Source organism: Tupaia chinensis, unplaced genomic scaffold (assembly GCF_000334495.1).
Source record: "Tupaia chinensis unplaced genomic scaffold, TupChi_1.0 Scaffold000184_1, whole genome shotgun sequence".
In the NCBI taxonomy this organism is placed as follows: Eukaryota; Metazoa; Chordata; class Mammalia; order Scandentia; family Tupaiidae; genus Tupaia; species Tupaia belangeri.
This window is the reverse complement of record NW_006159659.1, coordinates 230,258-257,251: the sequence shown is the minus strand read 5'-3', so window position 1 is coordinate 257,251 and position 26,994 is coordinate 230,258. Positions and strand designations below refer to the sequence as shown.

Genomic DNA, 26,994 nt, shown 5'->3' with positions numbered 1-26,994 from the left:
TCTAGCTCCTCAGGATTCTGGGTACCTGTACACACACCTGGCATGTCTTCAGGCCAGCCCAGGGATCCAAACCTGGAGTTGTCCACATAGCTTCCAGCCTTGCAGGGTACTTGCATTATCACTATGCCTCTGTGGCTCGGCCCAACCAGTCTTGAATGTACACTTGCTATAGGCAGAGTCTAGGGCTACAAAGGCAAATATACCATTTTCCATGCCCTCAGCAAGCAGACAAGCAGGTTGGCTGGGGAGATTGACACCATAGTCAACTATGATACAGCAGTAAAAGTGCTCTGATGCTGATTGGGACAAAATTTTCTGGAAGGGAATAGCTCTGCTTTTATGGAGAGAAAAAGGAAGATAACAGTCTTCAAAGAAGAGATGAAGAAAAATTATAGCTCTGAATAAAATATGGGTAGAATTTCTAAAGGTAGAAGGAATATTTCAGCCTTATGGGAAAGAACAAGACAGGAGCAAAGGAACAGAGTTGTAAAAGTGACTAATATGTTCTAGGACTTAAAAGGGAACCATAATTACATACAAAAAGGCATGTCAAGCATTTCACATTAATAAAAGTTGGCCATTGTGCTTGTTCATTTTGGTGATGCAATGACTAATCAATAGTTTCATCAACAGTTTTTATTTTGTAATTCACAAGAACAAGAACAAATTGGGAGGAGCTTCACAAAGATAAGGGAATATAAAGAAGCAAATTATTTGGCGTGGCAGGTATCACAGAGGTTGTCTGTTCATTTCGCTGTGTTAGATCCTGGTGAGGAGCACAAGATAGCCTACCAAGCTTAGTGCCTTATTTCTAAATTCCTTCTCATTTTTCTTTGTCAAGTACTGTAAAAGGTCTGATATTTTGCCCTACTTGCAAGCTTACACATTAGCCTGCTACAAGGCAGTCCTGGGTGAGAGACAAAGGCCTCTATTACTCATAGTGCAGCAGGCAACTGGAGCTTCATGTTCCAGTCATTCCCCTTACTCTCTAGGTTCCCTGAGGGCTAGTGTTGCAGAGTAGCTCATTGGGTGGATGCTGCTAAGCAGTGAGGTTACTACACAGGCAGTGGAGTTACAACACAGCTGAGGAACCTGAATCCTCTATCAGGGGCTATGAGCAAACCTGCCCAGCCTTTGCTAGGAGGAGACATTATCTTATTATCCTGGACAGCAAATAAATAGGCCTTCTGTCCCTGAGGGAGACCCTCTATCTTCCAAGGCTATTTGCCTTGGAACAAAAGCTGTCAGTGCCTCTGCTTACAAGACTTGCAGAACTCAAGGGACTGTGGAGAACGGTCTCCTAACAGACTCCTTAGGTTTCTTTGGTCTCTTTAGGAGAACCAAAAAGGATAGAAGCCATTCCAGGAACCTTTTTCAGAAGAAAAGGGGGCACTATAAAATAAAACATGATGTAAAATACAATACGAAAGGAGTATTTAATGTAAAATAAGAATTAGAGTAAGGTATTGAGTATTCTGTCCAGTCTGCAAGACCTGTGTCTCTGGCTGCCTGCTTTTCTCCTTATCTGTGAAAGAGATGAAATCTTTCAGCAAGTCCTCAGAGACTCCAGTTGCTTCCTTCTGGGAAATGGTATAGCCAGCTGGGTGGCAGAATCTCTGCTTCAGCCAGATGACACCTGCCAGTATACCTAGCTTAGTGACTCCAGAGGGCAATATTGCCAAGTCCAGTGTACACAAAGTCCCAGTAGGAAGATCCATCTGTTTCCTTTCTTGTAGGGAGGACACACACTTATAACTGAAAGGGAAGAATTGACTCATGAATATGCCAGCTCCATGGCAGCTTCTGAGAGGGGATGATAACAAAAACTACAAGGATAGCTTCCTCGTTGATTAGAAGGCAGTAAATCCTCAGGGAGGAGATTAGGAAATTGAGCAGGTAGGGGAAGGAGGCAAAATCCCCAAAGTGCAAAATTGAACTTTATTGTGTTTCAGATAGTGGCACTCCTCTCTCTTCTCTTTATGTCTGGGCAACGCAGACTGGTTTCCCTGGATACGGGAGCCTTCTTCCTCAGTGGGAATACAAGGCCCAGTGTTAGTGATGCTGAGGAACTGGAGGAGGTAGTTACAGAAAGGATATGCTGCCCCCAGAGAGCATTAAAGCTCCATGAAAACACACCTTCACCAAAGTTCCAAGCTCTGTTTGAGCAGCACATCTTTTAGATGATATGTACAAATACAAGTCTGGGAAAGAAAAGTGTCTTACCTGTGTTAGAAGTATTTTTGGAGGAACTAAACATGAGATTCAAGTCTTAAGACCTCCTGCTCTCCTCTTTCTGCCCCTCTCCCCCACCAGTAAGTATGTATTTTTCACTCATTTTTTTTCAGTTGCCAGAGGGTGCCATACACTTGCCAGAGAGAGACAAAGAGACAGGGGGCCAGGAGAGCAACCCCCAGTGGAGTGTGGTCATGCCATACCCCTTCTTTTCCATTTCATCATCCCATTTGGATTTGGGACACTCACATACACATACCCAGCATGTTTTTTCAAGCCACCAGGGCTGGGATTCAAACCTCTGTCTGTGGTTTATGGGATCTGGCTCTTTTGAACACTAGGTTGCAAGGGCTGACCCTTTTTCAGTCATTGTTACAGCCTTAATAGAATAGGTAGTCAATTGGATAAACTTATGGGTCTGAGTTTGGGTTGTAGCATCATTAAATATAAGAATCTAATTTAACTTCAGAGGTCATGTGCAGTTTTTCAGGTACTCTCTTACAGTCATTTGTGTGAATCTAGTCCCCCTTCTGCTTATTTCTTACCTAGATCTTTGATATCACTGCATCTCCTTTTGCGAGAACTTTTTTGTCAGCAATCTTCCAAAATGGATCCTGCTGTATACCTAAACTGGTCCCTTTCCAATAGGACAGATGTGCTCAGCCCATTTAGAAGTGTGCATGGAATACGTTAGTTAGGATGTCAAGACTATGCTTGTTGTTGGGACCAGCAGTTGGCATAATGGCTATGTTGCTGGACTCCCATGTAGTTGACTGTGGTTTAAGTCCCAGACCCAGTGGCTTAAACTCATGCCAAGCTTGTGTACATGCATGCCCAAGATCCCAAGGGAGAATGGAGGAGAAGGGATTGTGGTGTGGCCATCCCCCTGGGGGGTGATTTCTCGCTTTCTGTCTCTCTGTCTCTCTGTCTTTCTGGCGAGCACATGTGCCCTATAGCAAAAGCATCTCCAAAAAAAAAAAAGAAAGAAAGAAAGAAAGAAAGAAAGAAAGAAAGAAAGAAAGAAAGAAAGAAAGAAAGAAAGAAAGAAAGAAAGAAAGAAAGAAAAAAAGAGTATGCTTGTTTATGCTTGTTGAATTGGTCAGTACCCTAATCAGATCCCTGCATGTGCTATTTAGGATGCAGATATAGCAACTTGATGAATTTAGTTTGGGTGTAAGAAATGGTGGAATCCTAGGAAAATGAAATGTTTTAGGTAGGTCATATGAAGATAAACTTAGTCTAATGTCTTTAAATGGATTATACTTTTCTGTGTTTGTTTACATAGGTCTTTATCACCAATACCTAGAAATTCTGAACACTACAAGCAAAGATATTCTCATGGGCATTATGGCTGTGAATATAAGAAGGATCCAAAAAGACCTGTTTCTTGGAGAATGGATAGTGAGAAATATGGACAGAATAAACCAAGGATTCCTTCTCGTGGAGATATACATTATCGATCTTACGAACATCGATCACCTTCCCCAAACATAAGAGGAAACTCTTTAGAAAATGTTTATATGTATTTGCCTCACCGAGTATATTCGCCTGGAAGAGGGGATAGTAGCAGAAGATCTCAGTATATACCCAAATACACAGAGAATGTATCCTACAAAGAGCATGAGAGGAATTGTTATCCCCAGAAAGTGCAAGGAAGGTATATTCCAGATGATCACAGAATTAGAGAAAGTGAAAGAGGTGGGAAACCATCTCAGAGGTCAATAGCAGATTCTTTTAGATTTGAAGGAAAGTGGCATGAAGATGAGTTGAGACACCAGAGATTACAAGAAGAAAAATATTCCCAGTCACCTAGAAGAGGCTCTGAAGACTTTGAAACATGGAGCTCTTTTCAGAAGAGGTATAGGAAAACATTAAACCCTGGGTAATTTGGTGTAAAACCTCAACTGAAAAGTCTGTTTACTTTATAGTTGAAGATAACCACCTTGAAAAGCTTTTGTCTAAAACGATAAAAAGCATTATAATTTAGTTATGGTCTACTGATAATGGTGAAGTATTTCCTTTTAGGGTAAATCATGTTGATGGCTAGCATATATATTTTTTAAGATGGTATTTTCTTCTTTAACTACCTTGTGCCTCTATGAATTGGCTTGAGGTATTATAGATTAACTTGCCACTGCATTCTGCATTTAAAGACATGCTGCCCAACATTCTACACATATAAATTCTCACTTTCTTCTCTCTAGTGCAAGTGTAAACTGCTTTATGTCAACACAGGTATCCTGAGGATCGTGATTTCAGAAAATATGGACACACAGCAAAAAGACCTAAAGATGTGGAGAGGTATGAAAACAGAGAGCCTGCCAGGAACCCAAAGTGGAAGCCTGAACATTCTTTTCTATCTTACCAAGAGAAGAAAGATCAATGGAATATCGGACCCCAAACTCATCGACATGTGGAGAGGGATTACCCAGAGACTAGTTCAGCAACCAAAGTATCCTTTGACTATCGCCACAAACGTCATAAGCCCTCAGATGGGGACCAGGACTTTGCTGATGAGAGAACTCAGAAATATTCTAAGGAAGAAGATAGAAAATACAGTTCTCAAAAAGGCTCTGTAAATAGAGAGTCAGAATGTTTTAATGCTGGAAGAGGGGGAGAGACTGAAGATGGGCAAGTTAGAGAACCTTTTAAACCACCTAAGAAAGACTACATTGCCTGTACTCATTTAAATAAAGATGATATTGACTTGAAGCCCTGTACTGATAAATGGAAGGAAACAAAGAAAGAAGGGGATTGCAGAAAAGAGAGCAACTCTTCCAGTAACCAGCTTGATAAAAGTCAAAACCTTTCTGACTTGAAATCCTCTCCTGTCAATATTAGGAAGAAATCACTCACAGTTAAAGTAGATGTGAAGAAAAAAGTAGATGGATTCAGGTATTATCTTTGTTCTTTTTTTTTTTTAATGATATATAGTAAATGTTTCTGCCACCTTTATTTGCAGCTTTGAAAATGGAATTAATAGTGTGTTTAGTCCATTAAGAGGGGAGGGAGTACCTGAATTTTTCCTTAAAAGCCCTATAAAGAAATTGAGTCCTATGATCAGAAATATGAGGCGATCTCATGTCTGCTTATTTCCATATCCTAGCTCCAGGTACTTCTCATGTGGAGGGCATTCCATGGAGTTATTTCTCTTCATGAATTCACATGTTTTTGTGCTGCCAGATTTTTCTTATCCAGGAATTGACTGGGTAGAGTTCAAGGAGACCTATTGTTTATTCAGTTTCACAGAGCCCATGTTTCCTGTTGTCTGAAATTCAGAGAATTTTTGAGCTGGAAGACACTTTAGCAGGGCCCTGGTTTTACAAAGGAGGAAAGTGGGACTGAGAAGTGAAATGACTTCAAAAGCAGAGCAACTAAAGCTCAGTCTAATGTTGTCTTGTGACACAAGAAGGCTGATAGTTTGATGTGGTTCTTGCTACTATCTCAAAGTGACTGGGACTCAACTGACTAGATTCTCCTAGATAAATTGAATTAGGCTGTTGTCTGAGAAGATACCTATTTATAAGACATTTGCTTTTGCTCTTAATGATTCTTAAAAAAAATACTACTGTTATAATAGATTATTAGTCTCCTAAAGCCGATTCACATGCTTTGTTCCATTATGAATATTACCTCCATTTATAGATTCTGAGACTAATAAGGCACTGCAGTTAGCTATTTAGCTAAATCCATTCATTACCTTAATACACAACCAGTAGGTGAATGAAAAAGTGATGGCCCATGTTGATTTGGTGCTTTTATATTCATAGTTGATTCATATATGTTTATATTTGAATTGAAAACAAAATCCAAAGGGTAGGATAGAAGGAGAGGAGAGAGCTAAACCCACAGTTTTTTTTTAAAGCAAAATATTTTTTGTTTCTTTTCGTAATAAAAAGAAACAAGGCAGTCTCTTTCTCTCATATTTCCCGTACATTCATTGAACTTACAGAAAATATTTAAAAATACATATATATATTTATATGTGTACATAAACCATTTATTATTGTGATTATATTATAGAAAGTTAGAGAAATGGGTAGGGGAAATCAACCATAATCCTATTGCCCTAGGATAATTTTATTAGCATTTTAACATCATTCCACTTTTCATTTTTCTATGGATATCTGTACACGGCTGTCATAATATCATGTTAATAATTTTGTATCTTTTCTCATATACCTTAAATAATTTAGTGCTAATAGTCCTTAGTCTTAGGAGAATAAAGTGTTCTACAAACATATTTTAAGAATGTTACCTTAATCTTTTTTTTCTAACATATTAGGAAAATGTTCAAATATACAGAAAAATTAGATCGTACAGTGAACACCCATATACCCACCATGTATCGTCTATAATTAGCAGTTTGCCTTTGTAATCACAGGTCTATCCATCTGTTCATCTATCATTCCCTCTTTTTATTTATTTATTAGAGAAATTTTTGCTATAGGGCGTGTGTACTTGCCAGAAAGAGAGATAGAGACAGAGACAGGGAGCAAGAAATCACCTCAATGGGGAAATGGCCATACTACAGTTTCTTCTCCTCCATTCTCCTCTTGAGATTCTGGGCATGCACGCACACGTGCCTGGCATGAATTTTAAGTTGCCGAGTCCAGGACCTGAACTGCGATCGACTATGTGAGAGTCCAGAGACGTAACCATTATACCATCTGCTGACCCCTCATCTTTTTTTTTTTTTTCAAAATTAAGTTGCAAACAGCCTGAAAGTTTTGTTTACAGTTGTTTTTTCTTTCTACATAAAATTACATACAATCAGGTGCACAAAAATCTTAAATATTTTTCTAAAAGTAATGATATCCTCATATTTAATAATGAAGTGTTTTTCATTCTTAAAATAATCTTTAAATTGCTTGTAGCACTTTTAAAGAATCCCTGAAATACCAAATTTGAAGGGCTTTATTTTAATAGACTTCATTAAAAATACTGAACAACTAATTTTAGAATTTGATACAAAAAATGAAACTTGATCATCATCATATATCACAAAAATGAGCTCCTTAACATGGAGGCTGCTGCATCTTTTGTTTTGAATTTATACAAGGGGAATTCAAAAGTTTGTGGGAAAATGGAATTAAAACACAAGTTTATTTTGGTGCAAGAAATTTGTAAATCCATGCATAATTTTTCATATTACACATTTTCATGAACTTTTTGAAAACCCCTTGTACTTTTGTGAAATCTTATAATCTGCCAGTTGAGGCCTACAGCACAGATTCGAATACCTAACAAGGGCCTTCAGGATTGCTTATGTAATAGAGTCTCCATTATAATTCCTTTCTATTCAGAGACCTGAAGAATAAATAACCAAACAAATATATATATATCTTTTCACTATGATAAAGCATTATAGTCAACAAACTCTCTCTCTGATTATAATTACTTATTGATGAATGAATTATGGAAACATCTTATGGACTGGAATTAATTATATGTGGACTCAAAGTATCTATCAAACAAAGATAGTTAATACCATCAATAGAATTGTTTTCAACTATGAACATAAATTAGAATATTTTTCGGTTCAAAAAATTTGAAGTAATTGTAGAGTGCAGAGAGAGATTTGTTTATTGGTTAAAATCTGGAGTTTATCCACCTTTGGTGGAAAGCCTAAGATGGTTGATTTTGTATATTTGTTTACTTTCTTAACTTTGGTCAAGTATTGATATTTGTTCTTCCAATTACTGGTTAGTATGACTGAAAATATAAGATGATCACCTAGCAGGTTTTCTAGATCCAAGTCTATGTTTGGAACAGGTAGGCACTTTAATGTTCACTTCCTAGTTAGCAGTGTTAACAAAGGCTGTATTCTAGTGACTCACTCTGTCAAAAATTTCATTTTCAGAAGTAGAAGTTATGAATCATAATTATGTGTGTCAGGATGTAAGTTAGGGAATCATAATATGAAAATCTATAATAAGGTTGTTATGTACCAAAAGCATGCATGGTCATATATATCTGGAAGTCTCAAGGTAAATGAAGGGAGGTGTTGGTTTAATGTTGGGCCAAGTAGATGAGGAACTGATACAGATCAATGTAGGAAGGAAGTGGAGAAAGGAGGAAGTAGGAGGGAGGAGGGCAGTGCTGGTTCCCAGAGCAGAACAAGCTGCTAAATCTCCTTTGATCTCCTAGGATGCTAGTACTAGACATCTGGCATGGGGAAGGTTAGCGATCAGAGTTGATGGTGGACTGATTACATCAGCCACATTTGCATCTAATCCTTTATTTCTTACTAATGAGGTATAGACAGGACCTCCCTACCCTCCTCAGGTATTTCCCCATTCTGAAAGGGAATGAGGTGGGTGATGGGCCACAATAGGACATTGGAACCCTGACACTGAAGAAAGGGGTACGGCATAGATGGGGAACATGAAAAGTTCTAACTAGGATTGAATGAAGGTAGCCTAATCATGCAAGTTTACCTATATGGTGGATACTGTAGGTGGAGGGCCCACCCAAAGTGGCATGTACTGCCCCAGCAGGTGGCGTGAAGGTTAAGGTGGCTGGATCCCAAAGTGGCATGTACTGCTATGATGCTGTGCTCTATGGGACCACAAGGGAAGCCTGAGTTTTATTCCTGGTCTAACCTAAAGGCTGAGCATGATTGTGTGTGCTGCCTGTAATACCAGCAGCTCAGGAGGCTGAGAGAAGAGGATCCCAAGATCAAGGCTGAGTTGGGCAACACAGCAAGACCCTGTCTAAAGAAGAGCTAAGTGTGGTGGCATGCCCGTAGTTCCAGCTGAGAATCTGGGGCAAGGGGGTCATGACATGGCAACACCTTTTCTTCAAAAAACAAAAAGCCCTAGGGGAAGATATTTTTGATACTCAAACCCACTATCTCATTGTTATGTTGCATAAGAATCTAAGGTTTTTTCTTCCTCCTTCCCTAGTATTTCTCATATTTTAAAAAAATCAAGTATTAATTGAGAAAAGGTTTCTTTCATTCCCATTTTTGCCCTGGCTACTCTTAGTGTCTCTGAGGGATCTAGTATAAGGGAGATGAATGTTCTGTTGGAGGTTAGGATACAAAGGTTTTGTCTTCCTATGAGTCACTGAGCAGCTCTGTGACATTGGGCTATACATTTTTGGGACCAAATTAAGCTACAGTTTCTCCTGGCCCTACAAGTCTGCTTGGATTGTCCACATGTTGTTAACTATTGAAGATGAGTTGATAGGCGCATGAAGGCCCAACATGGAATTCTCTGAACTTTTGTATATATTTGAGATTTTATATTATTAACAAATTTAAAATTTTTAATTTAATTTGATCTGAATTAAGTAAAAATTTTAAAATAAAAAATAAACCAGGAAAATTAAGAAATAAAATTAAATTGGCCTCAATTAAAATGTCGACGTTGGGGGTCAGCCAATGGCCTGGTGGTTAAGGGTGACAGAATCCCTCATGGCCAACTGCACAGTTTGAGTCCTGGACTTAGTGGCTTGAAAAACATGCTAGGCACATGTGTGTACATGTGTAAAAATCTCAAAAGGAGAAATGAAGGAGAAGGGATTGTGCTGTGGCCATACACCCCCCCACACACCACCAGGGGATGCTTTCTCTCTCTCTCTCTCGATATATATATATATATATCTGTCCCTGGTGAGCATACATGCTATATAGCAAAATTTTTAAATAAATAAAATATTGATATGTATCTCTTTAACCGAAACACTCAAACTGACCAAGTCATTTTCTATTCATTATTTATTCTTTCAGTAGTTGTTTTCTGAGGCCTGTTCTATGTGGGACAACCTGTTAGAGTATCCTGGGCCTATAAAACTGCATATTAGGTTTCTTTGGTTTTATAGATGAGTAGAGTGACTTTAGCAGTACCAGGAGACAGTGAAGGATACACGAGTTAGTGTGTGTCTTAGAAGGAGGTGGGTGATACCAAGCCAGGAGGTGGAGGGGAGGCTCACGCAGAAGCTGACCCATGAGCAAAGCTTTGAAGGCTGGTTTGTTCTAGTCACGTGAAGATGTGTTAAAAGACATTTTATTAATATATACACAGGAACTCAGAGCTGTGTGTTTCTGAGCAATAAAGTGAAAAAGATTAATAATGGGAAAGGAGACTGGAAAAGCTAAGAATGGTGTGACTGTCAGCCTGATTTGACATTAGCTGGTAGGAGAGAGTAGACTGCTCAGTTCTGGCTGCCAGGGATTGTTGTCTGTGAGGTCAGTTGGATGGGCGTGGGGTGAAGACTTTTGTGAAAAAGGTAATCAAATTCTGATTTAGGGGAGTAACAGTCTCCGTAACCTTTTCCCCTCAACTCCAAAATTTCTTAATGTGTTCTTAGAAAGATAGGAGCAAATAATATAACTGTAAAAATGCTTTATGAGCTGTAGGAAACTATAAAATGTTAGCTATTAGTTACGTGAAGATGTGTTAAAAGACATTTTATTAATATATACACAGGAACTCAGAGCTGTGTGTTTCTGAGCAATAAAGTGAAAAAGATTAATAATGGGAAAGGAGACTGGAAAAGCTAAGAATGGTGTGACTGTCAGCCTGATTTGACATTAGCTGGTAGGAGAGAGTAGACTGCTCAGTTCTGGCTGCCAGGGATTGTTGTCTGTGAGGTCAGTTGGATGGGCGTGGGGTGAAGACTTTTGTGAAAAAGGTAATCAAATTCTGATTTAGGGGAGTAACAGTCTCCGTAACCTTTTCCCCTCAACTCCAAAATTTCTTAATGTGTTCTTAGAAAGATAGGAGCAAATAATATAACTGTAAAAATGCTTTATGAGCTGTAGGAAACTATAAAATGTTAGCTATTAGTTGGAAGAACACAAGAAAGAAAACTTTCTGTCAGATGGATCTGATCATATAGTACAATATAGCCTCCAAACAGCAAGGGAATCTGTTGACTTTTGGTTATTGTTGGGGTTTTTGTTATTGTTATTTTGTCATGCATTTTTTTTTAATGAATCCCAAGTGGGTATAATAGGAAATTAAGGTTTAATGTAGCTTTTTATGTTTTCTTAGTTATTATGCACAAAACTCAGTGGGAACATCAGTGGAAATATCACTAAACAGAGAAAAAAATAGGGAGATGGTGAGGGAAGGGAACAAATAAGCCTGGAAGATTTAATGAGACCAGTACCAGAAATAGAATACAGGTTGTTGGCTGTGTTTTAATTTTACAAACTGTCTAAAATGCATCTCAAATGAGAACATTTGGTCTTTTCAGCTTAACTACTTGCTTTGAGGTTATTTCCTGAAATTATTAACTTGTTAATAATTTCATGTCCTAGGAAATAGTGAAAAGGAAATTGTGAACCAAGGGACAAATTAACAAATGTAAATACTTAGAGTGTTTTGCCTTCTTAAGTCTAAAGAGACTTTTTCTTATAACAAAACTATCATAACTGTTTTTAAGATCAAAATTTTACATCATACTATTTTAACATATATTTTCCAGAAAATTATATTTTAAATAGTTTTTACTGAATATCTTATAGTAGAATGAATCTAGAATAAATTTTAACTGAAGACAAATTTAAACATAAAATTTTAGGAATTAAATATGACTTCATAGTATACCATAACACTCCTATGGATTGAGGGTTGGGCATGGAAGGGGGACAAAAGTAAAGCCAATGGTTAATTTGAAATAAATTGCAAGTAAATTTTAATAATTATCCAGTGAAAATCTGGAAACCTTTATCAGCTGAGTTTCTTTTGGGAGAAACAAAGAATACAGAGGAAAAAAATCTTAACTGATTTCCCCTCGTAGATAGACCATTTATATAGTTCTATTTAAATATCATTTTTTAATCTCCAGTGAAATATTTTTAAAATCTTTCATTTTTAGGGAGGAGGTATGGAACAGGCTTTTTGTAATATTTAACCGCTTTAAATGGAGAACCATTGTAGTTTTTTGTTTGTGAAGATTTTATGGGACCATTCTAGCATTTACCAGTAAATGTCTCTTAGCTAGTTATCAGATACACAGTGGGAAGCTTGGAGCAAATTAGAAGGAAAGACAGAAATGGGCCTTCTAATGAAAGTCTTTTTAATGAATCAGAGAAACCACAGCAGTGGCATCAAACTGCTGCATGATCACTTTTCCTCCTTTTTGGTCTAAGAGCAGGGAGCATGGAGAGTTGGATGGCAGCTTTTCCTCTACAGGGTTATAAATAGGTTCTTAAAACCATTTTGTTAGAGATGTTAAAATTTTTAGTTAAAAAATATCTGTAAGCCCCTAATAACTTTTTAGTTAAAAAATATCTGTAAGCCCCTAATAACCCTGGAGCACTTTCGCATGCATGGCTGTTAAGTAACATAAATAAAGAAGTAAATATGTGCACACATACACCCACATTCTGAAATGTATTCATTGGAATGCTTGTTGTTATATGGAAAAATAGCATTTGTTCCAGTGGTGCTGCTATTATTTAAAAAATACTTCAGGGATCCAGCAGATTGCATAGTGGTCAAGGTGCTGGATTCCCACGTGGCCAACTGCAGTTCAAGTCTTGGACCTGGCCCTTGAAACTCACACCAGGGACATGTGCATGCATGTGTGCCAAAAATCCTGAGAGGAGAACAGGGTAGAGGGGATTATGGCATGGGCATCCCCCATGGGGGGCTATTTCTCACTTTCTAGCTCTCTAGCGAGCATACATGTCCTATAGCAAAAAAAAAAAAAAAAAAAAAAAAAAATCTAAAAAAACCCCCACAAAATATGCTTTAAGATTCTCTTATAGATTTATCTTCAGAGCCTGTAGCATACTCACAAAGAACTTCAGCAGTGTAAATCTCATTTCTTTGGACAATGGACTTGAATTTTGGGAAGAGCCATAAACAATTTAGAGTTAAGTACAGAGGGATGAGATGAATGCGAGATGAATGCAAGATGATTAGTTTACATTTTGGTCTCAAATGAGATATAAATATAAAATAATGAGACATGTTCTTTCATGATGCATAAACTGTCTCCAGATGAAGAATTTAAGAGTATTTTTAAACAAGAGGAATATTCTTGGAATAAGGTATGGTTTCCTAACACGATATTTGGAAGACTGATGTTTATATGAATGCTTAGCCTCTAGGATGTAAAACTAAATGACCAAAACATTCATTGTCTCTGTGTAACTTCATCTTCCCCATAGTGATGTCACAAAGATTAAATGAGATAACGTTGGTAAGCTCTGGGTCCCCATGTTTGCCATGTAATAAGCCCTTAATAATTGGTAGCTATATGTCATAACTATAATAGCACCTAGAGGTCAAGAGAGTTCTTAACAAAAGTTACAAAGATTCAGAAGGCATTAAGGTGGTAAAATAGCTGATATTATATAATAAATGGTAGCATTTCTTTAAGGGTACATTTAAAGTGAATGCTAGAGTTGGTATGAATGATCATAGCTTTGCTAATAACTAAGACTGTTTTCTGAGAATTTAGTGAGACTTTGTGATTAAGTTCATCTTAACAGAATTTGATGTCAAAATACAGTACTGTTCTAAGCTTCATATTGCTGATACAGAGGTATAAGGATTTTCATTAAGTCAGAGAGGTGCTTTTTAATTTTTTAATATATTTATTTTTATCAGAGAGGGTGTTATGGTTGATATATTATCTTTAAGGTATGGTAGTATTTCAAGGTAGTAAAATCTTACTGGATTTACAGTGTTTTGGCCATTTGGGAGGAGAAAATAACCTAATTTTTGCATATTAAAATAGTGTCTAACACTTTTTTTTAAAGGAAAAATTGTTTCACTTAGGACTTTGAGGATTTTATTTATTTATTTTTAGTTTTTCATAGGATACATATGCTTCCCAGAGACAGAAAGAGAGAGAAAAAGTAAGAAATAACCCCCAAGGGGGAATGTTCACACCACATTCCTCCTCCTACATTCTCCTCTTGGGATTTTGGGCACACATGCACATGTGCCTAGTGTTGAACCCTGCAGATGGCATATGGAATCCAGCCACCTTAACCTTTTTTTTTTTTGAGAGGTTTGTGCTATAGGGCGTGTGCCAGAGAGGAGACAGAGAGACAGAGAGACAGAAAGTGAGAAATCACCCCCCGGGGGAATGGCCATGCCACAATCCCTTCTCCTCCATTCTCTTCTCGGGATCTTGGGCATGCACGCACATGTGCCCAGCATGAGTTTAAGCCACTAGGTCCAGGACTCGAATCACGGTCGACTACATGAGAGTCCAGCAACATAGCCTTTACGATAACTGCTGGTCCCCAGCCACCTTAACTTTCATGCCATCTTCTGGCCTGAGGAATTTGTTATTAAATTGGCAAATATTTAATAATCTCTGATTTGATAAGAACTCATAACCATATATCAATAGCTGTTTTTATTTATTATTTATTGTACCTGTTTTGTGGCATATAATTTAGTGTCTCAATTATAAGAAAAAAATAAACATCTTTTTATAGCTATCTTAATTTCTAATAAGTTCTTTCTCAGCAAAATAGTTTCAAATTTAGTTAAACATTTGCAAATTATTCTAGGGCTGCTTCTAGCTATTCCACAGAGAGACAGATGTCACATGATTTGGTTGCTGTTGGCAGGAAAAGTGAGAGCTTTCATCCAGTGTTTGAACATCTTGACTCAACTCAGAATACTGAGAACAAACCTTCAGAAGAATTTGCTCAGGAAATCATAACAATAATCCATCAAGTTAAAGGTTGGTATGCTTTATAACACATGAGGAACAACAAAAATAATATACTGACTTTTCATGAAATACAGGTAAATACCTGTGATATGGTGTAATAGTAATTTATATTTCATTGTAATAGTAATTTATATTTCATTGTAAGTTAGATTGTGACTTAGGAAATCTTTTGGAGAGAGTATAAGGCATTGATTTAAGTCTGGCTGTTCTTTATATGTAGTTTCAATAGCCTTGTGCTTCACTGTTAGTATATTACAAATCACAAGTTAGAATGAGAAAGGTTGGCTGCTACAAAAGACAACATACTGAGAGCAACAAGCAACAATAACTGATAGCCTTGATAGCCCAATAGGGTGGAAAAAGCAATAACAACAGTATAGGAAACTCAAGAAATCCTGAAGTCTAGGTCACTTTATGATATTTTCAAAGCCCCCTGAGGGCATTTGTGGGACTTGGTAGCTAAGGATAAAGTTAAATGATCAATAAAAAATTCTAGTTCACTTTGACATTATTTATGACATCAGAGAGTTGCATAATAAATACTTTAAAGATTTGCGTGAAATTGGTTTGTTTCTGCTTCTGGCAAATTTCCATTAATTGGAAAATTTAATGATGTAGAACGACTTTCCCCAGTGATACTGCATAATAAATAAAGTAATTGTGTGTATTATAAACTAGAGGCCTTCAAGAATTTTGAAATTTTCATTTTATACTTCTTACTAGATAATTGCATTAATATTTTTTACCTTTATAAAACACATTTTGAAAAAATATTTTTTTCTGTTCCTCAGACTAAGGCATATATTTAATTTAGAGCATACAGTTTGTCTGAAACAGCTTACCTCCTCAGTTCTAGCCCCTCTCACTCCAAGGAAATATGATTCCTGGTAGAAAGGGGGCTGGTATTGCAGAAGAATCCAGGAGATTATCTCAGAACAGGAACATTATGTTAGGGGAAATGATTGCTTAAGTAACATTCTAATGGGTCAAGTGTACTCTTTCTCTCTATCCTATTAAAAACCTGTAGTATAGCTGATTTTGGAATATTCTCATAGACCTCAGTTAATACTAAGTAAAATGACATTTGAAGGCCTTTTGTGATATGAAATGATAAGATTTTGCATTTGTTCAAAATTGTTTTGATTGGGTTGTTTGGGGAGCTAATTTTTTACTTTTGTTGAACTGTAGAACTCTGTACCATCTTTACTTCCCAGATATAGTAAGGTCTGACCTTGGAGAAGAAAGGTCCTCGCTTTGAGAGAGCCACTGTCTTTTCCCCTGGACAAATAAGCAGGCATATCAGATAGGAAGAACAGCCTTGGATTCATAAATCAGGTGTTTCTACTCTTGCTTGGGCATGGGAAAGCACATGAGCACTGCACATTAGTCTGCAAAATAATTTTAGGTCTCACATATTTCAAGAGAAAACAGATTGTATTTTTTTAATAGCCTCTTCTTCCTATGCTTATATATAAACTTAAGGGGAATCAGTTTTACATCGAGATAAAACTATTTGTTTCCTTTTTCAGAAAATTATTTTCCATCACCTGGCATTACTCTACATGAACGTTTCTCAAAAGTACGAAATACACATCATGCAGATGTAGATGAAATTAAATTGAGTTCAAATCCAGAAATTCACAGGTAATGATTGAGTACTATATTCCCATTGAACTAGTGGGAATAAACTTCAGAATAGTTTCAGGATGGTGTTCCTTTCTGAGTTTTTGCTCACAGGCTGTAGACTCTGGGACTGTATTTCCAACATAAAAATAAGACTAAGCAGGTACTGGGCCAGCACACTTTGGTGGAATAGGTTGTACTGAGGCTATTGACAAGCATTGTTTAAATGTGTAGGACCTTGAAAAGTATTTGCTTGCCTGACTTTGATTCTGCTGTGTCTGTAGTAATTGCCTACTGAATGGAAAATGAAAGGATAAAAGACAGTTAAAAAGCCACTAAAATCATGGGTTGCTTCATGTGGTCCTAAATTGGCTGTTCTGGTGATAGCCAGATGAAAACTTGTCTTCTTCTGCTGGTGCTTGTCTGATCAGTGGTGCACCCTGACTTGTGAGCTGAGTTGAATCAATGTTAGGATATACTATATCACCAGAGTTAAGTTTGAGGTTACACAGACTTGTGATTTGAGAACCACTAAAACTTTCCTGTCATGTTTGTTCACAGTTTGTGTATGTCCTAAGGGACTGCTGCTTAGATGAAAAACCACGTGGTAGCAAGTTTCTTTTGTGTTCTCCAAAAGCATACCAGTGTTACTTCAGATTCTTTCTATTCTGTCATAGTAAAATCAAGGTATTAGTATGTAACATAATTATTTATTTAATCATAATATGCCTTTATTGTTTTAGGAGAATAGATATGTCTTTGGCTGAGCTTCAGAGTAAACAAAGTATGATATATGAATCAGAGCAGGTAAGTGAATACAATTTTTGATGAGTGATTACTTTATTGTTGGTATGCTAATTGGAAAGGGGCCCAGTGATGGGGAGTGAAAACAGGACTTATAGTACATGAAAAAAGATTGAGACCCAGGATCTGAAATTTTAAAAGCTCTCTATGTGACTCTGTTATGAACAGGTTTGAGTGACAATACTGATAAATGACAAAAATGTTCCCTAAGAGGGATAGCCCTTAAAGATAACAGCTTTGTAAAATTGACACAAAATTACAGTGTTTGATATTCATTTCCAAACTCCTCATGGTAAAGCTTTCAGAAAGTATGTTTTGTAACTATTTTTCCAAACAATCATATGGAATATATTTTCAAATTGTACATGGAATCAATACAAAGAAAGCATATAATTTTCATTTGATATTGTATTGCCCTTCTGTTTACCGTAGGATGTACAAAAGAGTCTGTGGAATCTGAACTAGCAAAATAAGGAAAATAATATCTTTATTGTCATAGGTTGTGTGTGGTTCCCAACCAACACCTCCCCTCCTGCCTCCATTTCTTTGCTAATTAAAAAGACTATCTTGACTAGCCAGGGAGGAAGAAAACTTGTTCTTGTTTTAGAAGTATATTAAGTTCTAAAAGAACTGCTAATTTATTCATTGAGAGTATAAAGTTTTTTTTAGGGGAAAGATTTTTATTTAAATCCTTTTTGATAGAATATATAAATATTTTTTCACTTGTGAAACAATTACTGTTTTTATTGAACTGATAGAGATAGCTTTGTTTATAGAATAAATGATAGCTTCAGAAAATTTCTAATTATCAAAGTACTGTAATTAACTCACAGGAAGTTTGAAGATCACAAAATTAGCTGTAATTTAACCGTTTAACAGAAGATATTATTGGAGCATTTTTTTCTTAGTCTTATAGTTTATATTTTAACATAGTCACTGTCATAGTGTATGCTTTTTAAATTTTAATTTATAACATTCCTTAAAATCTCTGAATTATTCATAACCTTTATGATTGAGGCTTTTTAAGTTTTAATTTTTTTCAATAAGTTTTTCCATGTTGACATTTATCATGTTATTATCATCATTTAAATGGTTGTACAGTATTCTTTTAAGTTTATCATAATTTATTTAATCATTTTTCTCATCCTCTATACTTTTTTATATTTAAGTTGCTTCCATTTTTAAAATTGTAAAATAATACTGGGTTGTCAAAAAGTCCATGATGTATTTTTCCCATGTTTTTCTATGCAAAAATACATCATGACTTTTCCAACAACCCAATATTTTGAATATATTTAGGTAGATAACCTTTGGAATAGAGTGATTTTTTTTGATTCAATACTAGGAACTCTGTTGATGGTATATTGTTGATTGCGTCTTAAAATATTTGTATCAATTTGCAGTATTATTAGCAGGATGAGTACAATACAAGTTATTTAGGACATTTAATTAAAGTTCTTATTAGATATGGTCTTTGTGCAACTAACAGTAATGTGAATGGTTTGTCTTCTGTCAAAATTCCTCAGACACTGGTCAAAATAATAGATCCAAATGACCTACGACATGACATTGAAAGAAGGAGAAAAGAACGGTTACAGAATGAAGATGAGCACATTTTTCACATAGCTAGTGCTACAGAGAGGTAATCAGTAGATGAAAAACATACTGTTATCAGGGAGCTTTTGGTTTCAGCATATTTTTCAATTTTAATGTGGTGATAATTTTCATTTTAATATAGGGATTTGATAACCTTCAAATCCATTTTATTCATTTAAGTAAAATTTATTAAAATGTTTCAAAGATATTCAGTGATCATCGTATGTGGTTTGATTTAAAATGCAAGAATGATGGGGTAAGTGAGTATTTGAGGTCACTGTGATTCTAGAGAGGAATGAAACAGCTTTTTGACCAATGAGTTTATGGACTATTTGGCTGAGCTTATTTAAACACTGATAGATTCTGCTCTTTAGAGTCTGGGATATTCTTTGAAGAGTACAGAATTTCATGAGGTCAATACAATTCTCCTTTGAGGCTCTCCATGATCCATGAAAGAGAGGCAGGTATAATAGCAAATAGCAAATGCAGAGGAGACCTAAGTTTGAATCTCACTTCTGCCAGTTTACAAGCTGTTCAATCTTGGACAGATTTTTTACAGTTTCACTAGCATTTTCATCTATAATATGATAAACCATTATATTATGTGTGGCAGTTAAAAATATTAAGTGAGCTGGCACATATGAAATACTTATGTCATGCATGGCAAATAAATCCTTAATTTCTTTTCCCAATCCCCTACCATCCTTTAGGGACACTGAGTAGTCAAAATTGGGCCCAGTTTGTTTCTAGTTCTGAAAACTATATAGAATTCATGACAACTTGGGGCTGGCAGGTACCGTGGTGTTTAAGGGCGCTGTACTCCCACATGGCCGACTGAGGTTTGAGTCCTAGAACTGGCAGCTTGCTTTCTCACTTTCTCTCTCTCTCTCTGTCCCTCTCTGGTCAACTTTAAACAAACAAAGTTAATTATAAAATAAAATAATAAAATAATTATTAAAAAAATAAGAATTCATGGCAACTCTGGGATCCCATATGATTATAAGGTATAATTGACTGGGACGAAATTTCCACTTCACCCAAGCATTATTACAGTATTTGACTCTCCCAGAAAGTGAGAATGTATGAATAGGCAGGACAAGTGTTAACTGTTTTCCCATAATTCTTTAGTATCAAATTACTAAGTATTTTGCTAAACTATTAAGCCAAGTATAGCTAATGAGGTCTTGTTTAAAACTGGACTGGGGGGACCAGCAGTTAGCATAATGGCTATGTCGCTGGACTCCCATGTAGTCAACTGCGGTTTGAGTCCTGGACCCGGTGGCTTAAACTCATGCTAGGTGTGTGTGCATGCGTGCCCAAGATCCTGCTAGGAGAAGGGAGGAGAAAGGATTGTGGCATAGCCATCCCTCAGGGGGGTGATTTCTTGCTTTCTGTGTCTCTATCTCTCTGTCTTTCTGGCAAGCACACACGCCCTATAGTAAAAACCTCTCCAAAAAAAGAAAAAAAATAACTGGACTAGGGCGGGGGGCAGCAGGTGGCATAGTGGTTAAGGCGCTGGACTCTCACATGGCTGACCGTGGTTTGAATCCCAGACTCAACAGCTTGAAACTCACAGTGGGCACTTGTGAGTGCATGCCCAAAATCCCAAGAGGAGAATGGAGAAGAAGGGATTGTGGCATGGCCATCCCCACTGGGCAGAGAGGGGTGATTTCTCACTTTCTCTCCCTGTCTCTAGTGAGCACATGCGCCCTATAGCAAAAATCTCTCTTAAAACAAAAAACTGGACTTCATTTTGACAATAAGTTTGAGACTAATTAAAACATGATGAAACTTTGTGTTGACAAATATAAAATAATGAAACATAGAATAGTAGAAATTTTGTCCCTAGATTGGTGGAAGTCTTCAATCCCCTAATATGGGTATTCAAAAAGTTAATGGAAAATGCATACTATAAAAACTTTGCATGTATTTCGTGTGCCCAAGATCCGAGAGGAGAATGGAAAAGAAGGGATTGCAGTGTGGCCATCCCCCCTGGGGGGTGATTTCTCGCTTTCTGTCTCTCTGTCTCTGTCTGGCAAGTGCATGCGCCCTATAGCAAAAACCTCTTAAAAAAAAAACTTTGCATGTATTTAAAAATTTTTTTACACCAAAATAAATTTATACTTTAGTTCTATTTTTCTACAACCCTTTTGAAGTCCCCTCATATGATATGTTAATACATGGCATAACCATGCTCTTTAATGATAATCTCTGTCATTCTTTTCTTGATTCAGCAAATTTAAGAAACTCACTATTAAGAATTTTTAAAGCAGATTTAAGATGGTCAGCATATTATAAAGATCACGTGGTATTTCAGGATACATCTTTACCTTTTGAAATGATAAAGAGCTTGTACACTGGAATTAGACTTGGATTCCAATGCCTGACTCTTGTACCACTAGCTATGTGACTGACTTTGGACAAGTTATTTGCTCTGTTTCCTTATCTGTAAAATGGAGATGAGCATTGTACTTATTTTGGGCCAGCTAGCTAGATAGTGTAGTGGTTAATGGCTGAGTCGCATGTGGCAGACTATACCATTTGGGTCCCAGACCTGGTGGCTTGAAAAACATGCCAGGCGTGTGTGTGTACATACCCCAAAATCCTGAGAGTAGAACGGAGAAGAGATGGGATTGCAGCATGGTCATCACCTCCTCCATCCTCCCCCCCAGGGATGCTTTCCCACTTTGTCTCTCTCTGGCAAGTGCATGCACCCTGTAACAAAACTTAAAAAGTAAGTAAATAAATAAACTTTCACCCTTCAGGTATTTGTTTTGAAAAAAAATTATGCTTTTATAGTTACCTTGCAGTAGTGATTAACATAAGGTTAAGTGATGAGTATAAGGTAAATAGCTGCTCAGTATTAAACATTAATGTTAGCTTTGTACAGTGTTTCAGCATTAAGCCAGTAAAGATGTCTTCCTACAAGATGTCTTTTGCTGTGTCTGATGGGTGTTTTATTTGTATTGGATAGTTGGCATGGCACTATGTAACCATGAGGATTTTAAAAAATTGGTATATTGCTGTAAAATTCACTCTAAAAATACACAATGTAATTACTTTTAGTGTATTCACGGAATTGTGCGACCATTGCCACTGTCTAATCCCAAGACATTTCATCATGCTAGAGGGAACCCTCGTTCTCATTAGCTATCATTCCCCATTTCTCCTTTCCTTGAGACCCTCCCAACCACTCTTTTTCCAACTCTCTCTGTGGATTTGCCTGTTCTTGATGTTTCATATAAATGCAGACGTATAATATGTGGCCTTTTATGACTGACTTCTTTCATGTAGCATGATGTTTTTAATATTCATCCATGTTGCAGAACAAGGATTTTATTGTATGTATATAACATCTTTTATCTCTCTATCAGTTGATGAACTTGTTTTGTTTTTGCTTTTTAGCTATTGCAAATAATGGTCCTATGAACATTTATGTGCACTTTTTTGTTGACATATGTTTTCATTTTTCTTTGGTGTATACTTAAATGTGGAATTGATTAGTTGAATGGTAATTCCATGTTTAACCTTTTGAGGAACTGCCAGACTGTTTTCCAAAGTGGTGCACCATTTTATATTCCCACCAGTAGTGTAAGAAAGGTCCAATTTTTCTACATCCTTGTCAACACTTGTGTTTGTCTTTTTTTAAATGATAAAGAACTTTTAACCTCTCACTTTATCCAAATTCATTTTACTTCATAAAATAAGAAAAACATTTTATTTTATCTTTTTACCTTAGAAATATAGTTTATCAAGCCAACTCCATAGCCTAATGATTAAGGTAACTGAATCTCATATGGCTGATTGCAGTTTGAATCCTAGCCCCAGCAGCTTAAAACATGCTGGATTTGTATGCATACAAGGCCCAAATCCTGACAGGATGGACAAGTAGAGTAAAGGGATTAGAGCGTGTCCATGCCCCATTGGGGGATGTTTTCTCCCTCTCTCCTTGTCTCTATATCTGGTGAGCATACATATCCTTTAGCAATAAAGGAAAAAAATGAAGTTTAGTTTATCAAAATTGACCTGATATTTTTCATAAACCTGTTAAATCAAGTTAGTATATAGCTTCCATAAAAGTTCAAAAGAAATGAAACATGATGAAATCATGAATCATTGGATGTAATGATTTCTTTTCTGTGTAGTTTTCCCTCAGAAAGTTATATGTAGGTTGGGCTAGCCAATGGTGTGGTGGTTAAGGTGGGTGTATCCCACATGGCCAAATGTATGGTTTGAGTCCCAGACCCAATGGCTTGGTGAACATGCTGGGCATGTTTGCATGCGTATTCAAAATCCTGAAAGGAAGGAGAAAGGGAGAAGGGATTGTAGCATGGTCATCCCCCTGAGGGGTGCTTTCTCACTTTCCTCTCCCTCTCTGTCTGTCTCTGGCAAGTGCATGTGCCCTATAGCAAGTTAAAAACATGCAAAACAAAAGTTGTGTGGAGACTCTGTCTAGTTTGCTCAGTATTTTATCCCCACTGCCTTGAGCTTAGTTCATATTTGTTAAATGAATGAATTAACACTCTAAAGGAGACCCAAGAGAATATACTTAAATTGTAATTCATTTAGATCTGGATTGCTATTCTGATGCTTTAGGATTTTTCACAAACAAGCGTAACACTTGGGGATTCTGTCTAATCTCCAAGATTCTGCTGTTCTCTTTTTGCTTCTACTTCCAACCAGTCTCTTACCCACGGTAAGAGACCCATGTCTTCTCCTGACATTCTACTTTTCCCTCTTCTAACCAGCATTAATACTTCCTTATAACTTAATTGAGAAGGTGTGTTTTATAGGTATGGAGTATGTGATAAAATAGTTTAAAAGTAGTATCAGTAGACTTTGAGACAACATCAGACTGCCAAGACTTTTAGCTAGGCAGCTTACTGGAAAATATCAATTTTTATTTTTGCTGTTAAAACGATCTATAATATATACTAATCTTCAGTAAACTTTATAAAAGTCTTTTATTCATATTCTCAACAAATTTTATATATTAGTTTTTCTGTTCTTCGTTGCTGTTTGAAGCACTGGGGATTCAGTTAAAAACTATCCACAGGGCCAGCAGATGGCATGGTAGTTAAGGCACTGTATCCCACATGGCCAACTGCATGGTTTGAGTCCCAGACCTGGTGACTTGAAAAACACACCAGGTATATGTTTGTGCATGCCCAGAATCCCTAGAGGAGAATGGAAGAGAAGGGATTGTAGTATGGTCATTTGCCCTACCCCCGGGGGGGTGAGCTCTCACTTTCTTTATCTCTTTCTCTCTGGCAAGCACACACACCCTACAGCAAAAACAAAACAAAACAACCAGACACAGAACCCTTGCCTTCATGGCACTTACAGTTTAATGGTCGGAGAAAGAAGATAAATATATAATGTCAGTGAAATGATAGGTGAAAAATAAGGCAGAAGAGAAAATTTAGTAGGAAAAAGTTATGTGTGATGTGATTTTATTTAGGGTGGTCATCAAGTACACTTAAGGCTTTTTAAAAATGTTAGCAGGTTTGTCAACTAAGTAAGGAAGTTAACCATAAGGTTATTCGTAGGGATAGTATTTCAAGAGAGGGAACAGCGAATGTAAAGACCCTGAGGCAGGAGCAGGCTTGCTGTTGTTTAAGAAATAGAAAGTGGGCCAGTGGTATTGTAACATGAAAAGGGATGAGGCCAAATCACAAAGGGCTTTGAAGGACTGATAGTCATGGAGACTTTGTATTTTACTGAATGAAATTAGAAAATATTTTGGGTTCGAACCAGAGAAGGGACATAATCACAAATTTTAAAAGGACCGGTGTACCTGTTGGATGGAAAAAGGGCGATAAGAGCTAGAAAAATATATTTCTTTCTCATGTTTAAAACAAACAAAAAAGATGAGAGGTAAGAAGTCTGATGCTTATACAAATTTTAAATCTTTTGTTGTTTGATATGTGACTAGGCAAATGAATGAATGCCTAGGTTAAAGAATTTATTTCCCAGTGTCCCTGCATTCATTCATTTGCCACATCAATCAACAAAAGATTTGAAATTTATATAATGTGGTAAAATATACATATTATAAAACTTACCACTGACCATTTTTAGGTATACATAAGTATATTCAATGTTGTGTAGTCATCATCACTCTCCATTCCCAGAACTTTTTCATCTTTGCAGATAGAAACTCTACCTGTTAAACAGTACCTCCCTATTCCTCCTTCCCTTCAGCCCCTGGTAACTACTGTTCTTTTTGTTTCTATGGATTTGCTTTTCTAGGTGCTTCATATAAGCAGAATTATACAATATTTGTCCTTTTGTGCCTGGCTTTTTTCATTTAACATAATGTTTTCAAGGTTCATCCATGTTATAGTTTGTGTCAAACTTTCTTTTTTTTCACAGAAGATTTTTTATTGTTCAAAACAGGAAACAACCCAAATATAAATTAACAATGGGAAAATAAAATAAATACTACACAGCAATTTTTTAAAAACTGCTGATAATGTACAATAAAAATAAACTTTGCCGACATAATATTTAATGAAAGAAATCAGATCTATAAAGGTTATACAATGGATAACAGTCATGATGAAGTGACAGAGACCAAATTTACCCTCCAAACTTAAAAAATATTAGAATAATGGCTACTAATTATTATGAGAAGAGAAACAAACAAGGTGATCCCTTATCTTATATATTGGATCATCAGAAAAGTTATGACACATTTCTGTCTAGAAAAATATAGAAAACTACATCATGACTTCTTTTTTAATTAATTAATTAATTAATGTTCATTCCCTGAGCATTGTCACAGCATACAAAATGTGATTTCCCATCCAGAATATACTGCATAGTGGCTTAATCATACATGTTATCTTCAGTAATTTTCCATTTCTAGTTTTATATATATATGTGTGTGTGTCTGTGTGTGTGTATATATATATATATATGTATTCCCCCTATTTCTCACCCTCTGCCATCTCCCACGCTCCTCCCACACTATCTCAGGTGTCCACAGTTGTTTTCCATTCCTTTTTTCCCCCCACATTTTATGGAGTCACAAAACTTCTTAAATAATCTAACTACTTTCAATAGCAAGCTCTGCTGTTATATATACGTATCTATGAATACATGTCTGAGTTACGGCATGAAACTGAGTAGAATGAATATACTGTAAGGTAGCACCTAGCTGATGCTTATAGTTTACTATGGTCATTAATTATGTATTTTTTTTACTATATTTTTCAATTTCAAGAAAACCCGGCGTGAGTTTTAAGCCACCGGGTCCGGGACACGAACCGCGGTTGACCACGTGGGAGTCCAGCGACACAGCCATTATGCTAACTGCTAGTTCCCTAGCAGTTCTAGTTTTAATAAATCAAAGAAATGCTAAGAAACTTTGCTTAAAACTTAAAGCCAGGGGGACTAGCAGCTGTCCTTTTTTCCCCCACATTTTATTGATTCACAAAATTTCTTAAATAATCTAACTACTTTCAATAGCAAGCTCAGCTGATATGTACATATCTGTGAATACATGTCTGATTTTAGGCGTGAAACTCTGAGTAGAATGAATATACTATAAGGTAGCACTGAGCTGATGCTATATAGCTTACTACGGTCATTAAATAGGTATTTTTTACTATAGTTTTTAATTTCAAGAAATTTGCTTTGCTTATAACTTAAAGCCAGGAAACAGGTTAGGATTCTGTTCAAAAAGCAGGTACATGAACTTATTGGCAGCTCAAGACAGGACAAAAATTCTTAAAACTGGAAAACAAAGCCTAGAAGAAAATCAGCACTGTTTTGGTCAAAAACCATAAAACTCTCTTTCAACAGTTCAGTATCATGTATTTAAATTATATTCTATTGTGGATCGATCTTCCCAATTAAATTCTGGGACATAATATTCAACTCCAGACTTGTCCCTATGATTAAATTGGCCATTTTCTTAGTTTTTGAAGTCTTATTTCTGTGTGTCTGTATTTAATTTTCCTGGTATAGCACTCCCTTGAGAACTACTTGGAGATCTGGTCTGGTGTTGATAAATTCTTTCAAGTTTTGTTTATCTGAGAATGTTCTTGTCTTTTCTTCCCATATGAAGGATAATCT

General features: G+C 36.4%; 1 protein-coding gene across 4 annotated transcripts in view; it reads left to right on the top strand.

The window, feature by feature from the left end:
* The window catches only part of BCLAF3 (BCLAF1 and THRAP3 family member 3), a 54,931-nt gene that overhangs the window by 1,033 nt on the left and 26,904 nt on the right, over positions 1–26,994 (top strand). For 3 of the 4 annotated variants that reach the window (XR_003549115.1, XM_014587113.2, XM_006146644.3), the window contains exons 2-7: positions 3,518–4,090; positions 4,468–5,127; positions 14,723–14,898; positions 16,419–16,533; positions 17,256–17,319; positions 18,843–18,958. Coding sequence is in view for 3 of the 4 variants with exons in the window: in XM_014587113.2 (XP_014442599.1) it covers positions 3,518–4,090; positions 4,468–5,127; positions 14,723–14,898; positions 16,419–16,533; positions 17,256–17,319; positions 18,843–18,958 (1,704 nt within the window). In the remaining variant the exon portion in view is untranslated. The remainder of the gene's footprint in view (positions 1–3,517; positions 4,091–4,467; positions 5,128–14,722; positions 14,899–16,418; positions 16,534–17,255; positions 17,320–18,842; positions 18,959–26,994) is intronic. The other variant, XM_006146645.3, reaches the window with a different exon arrangement.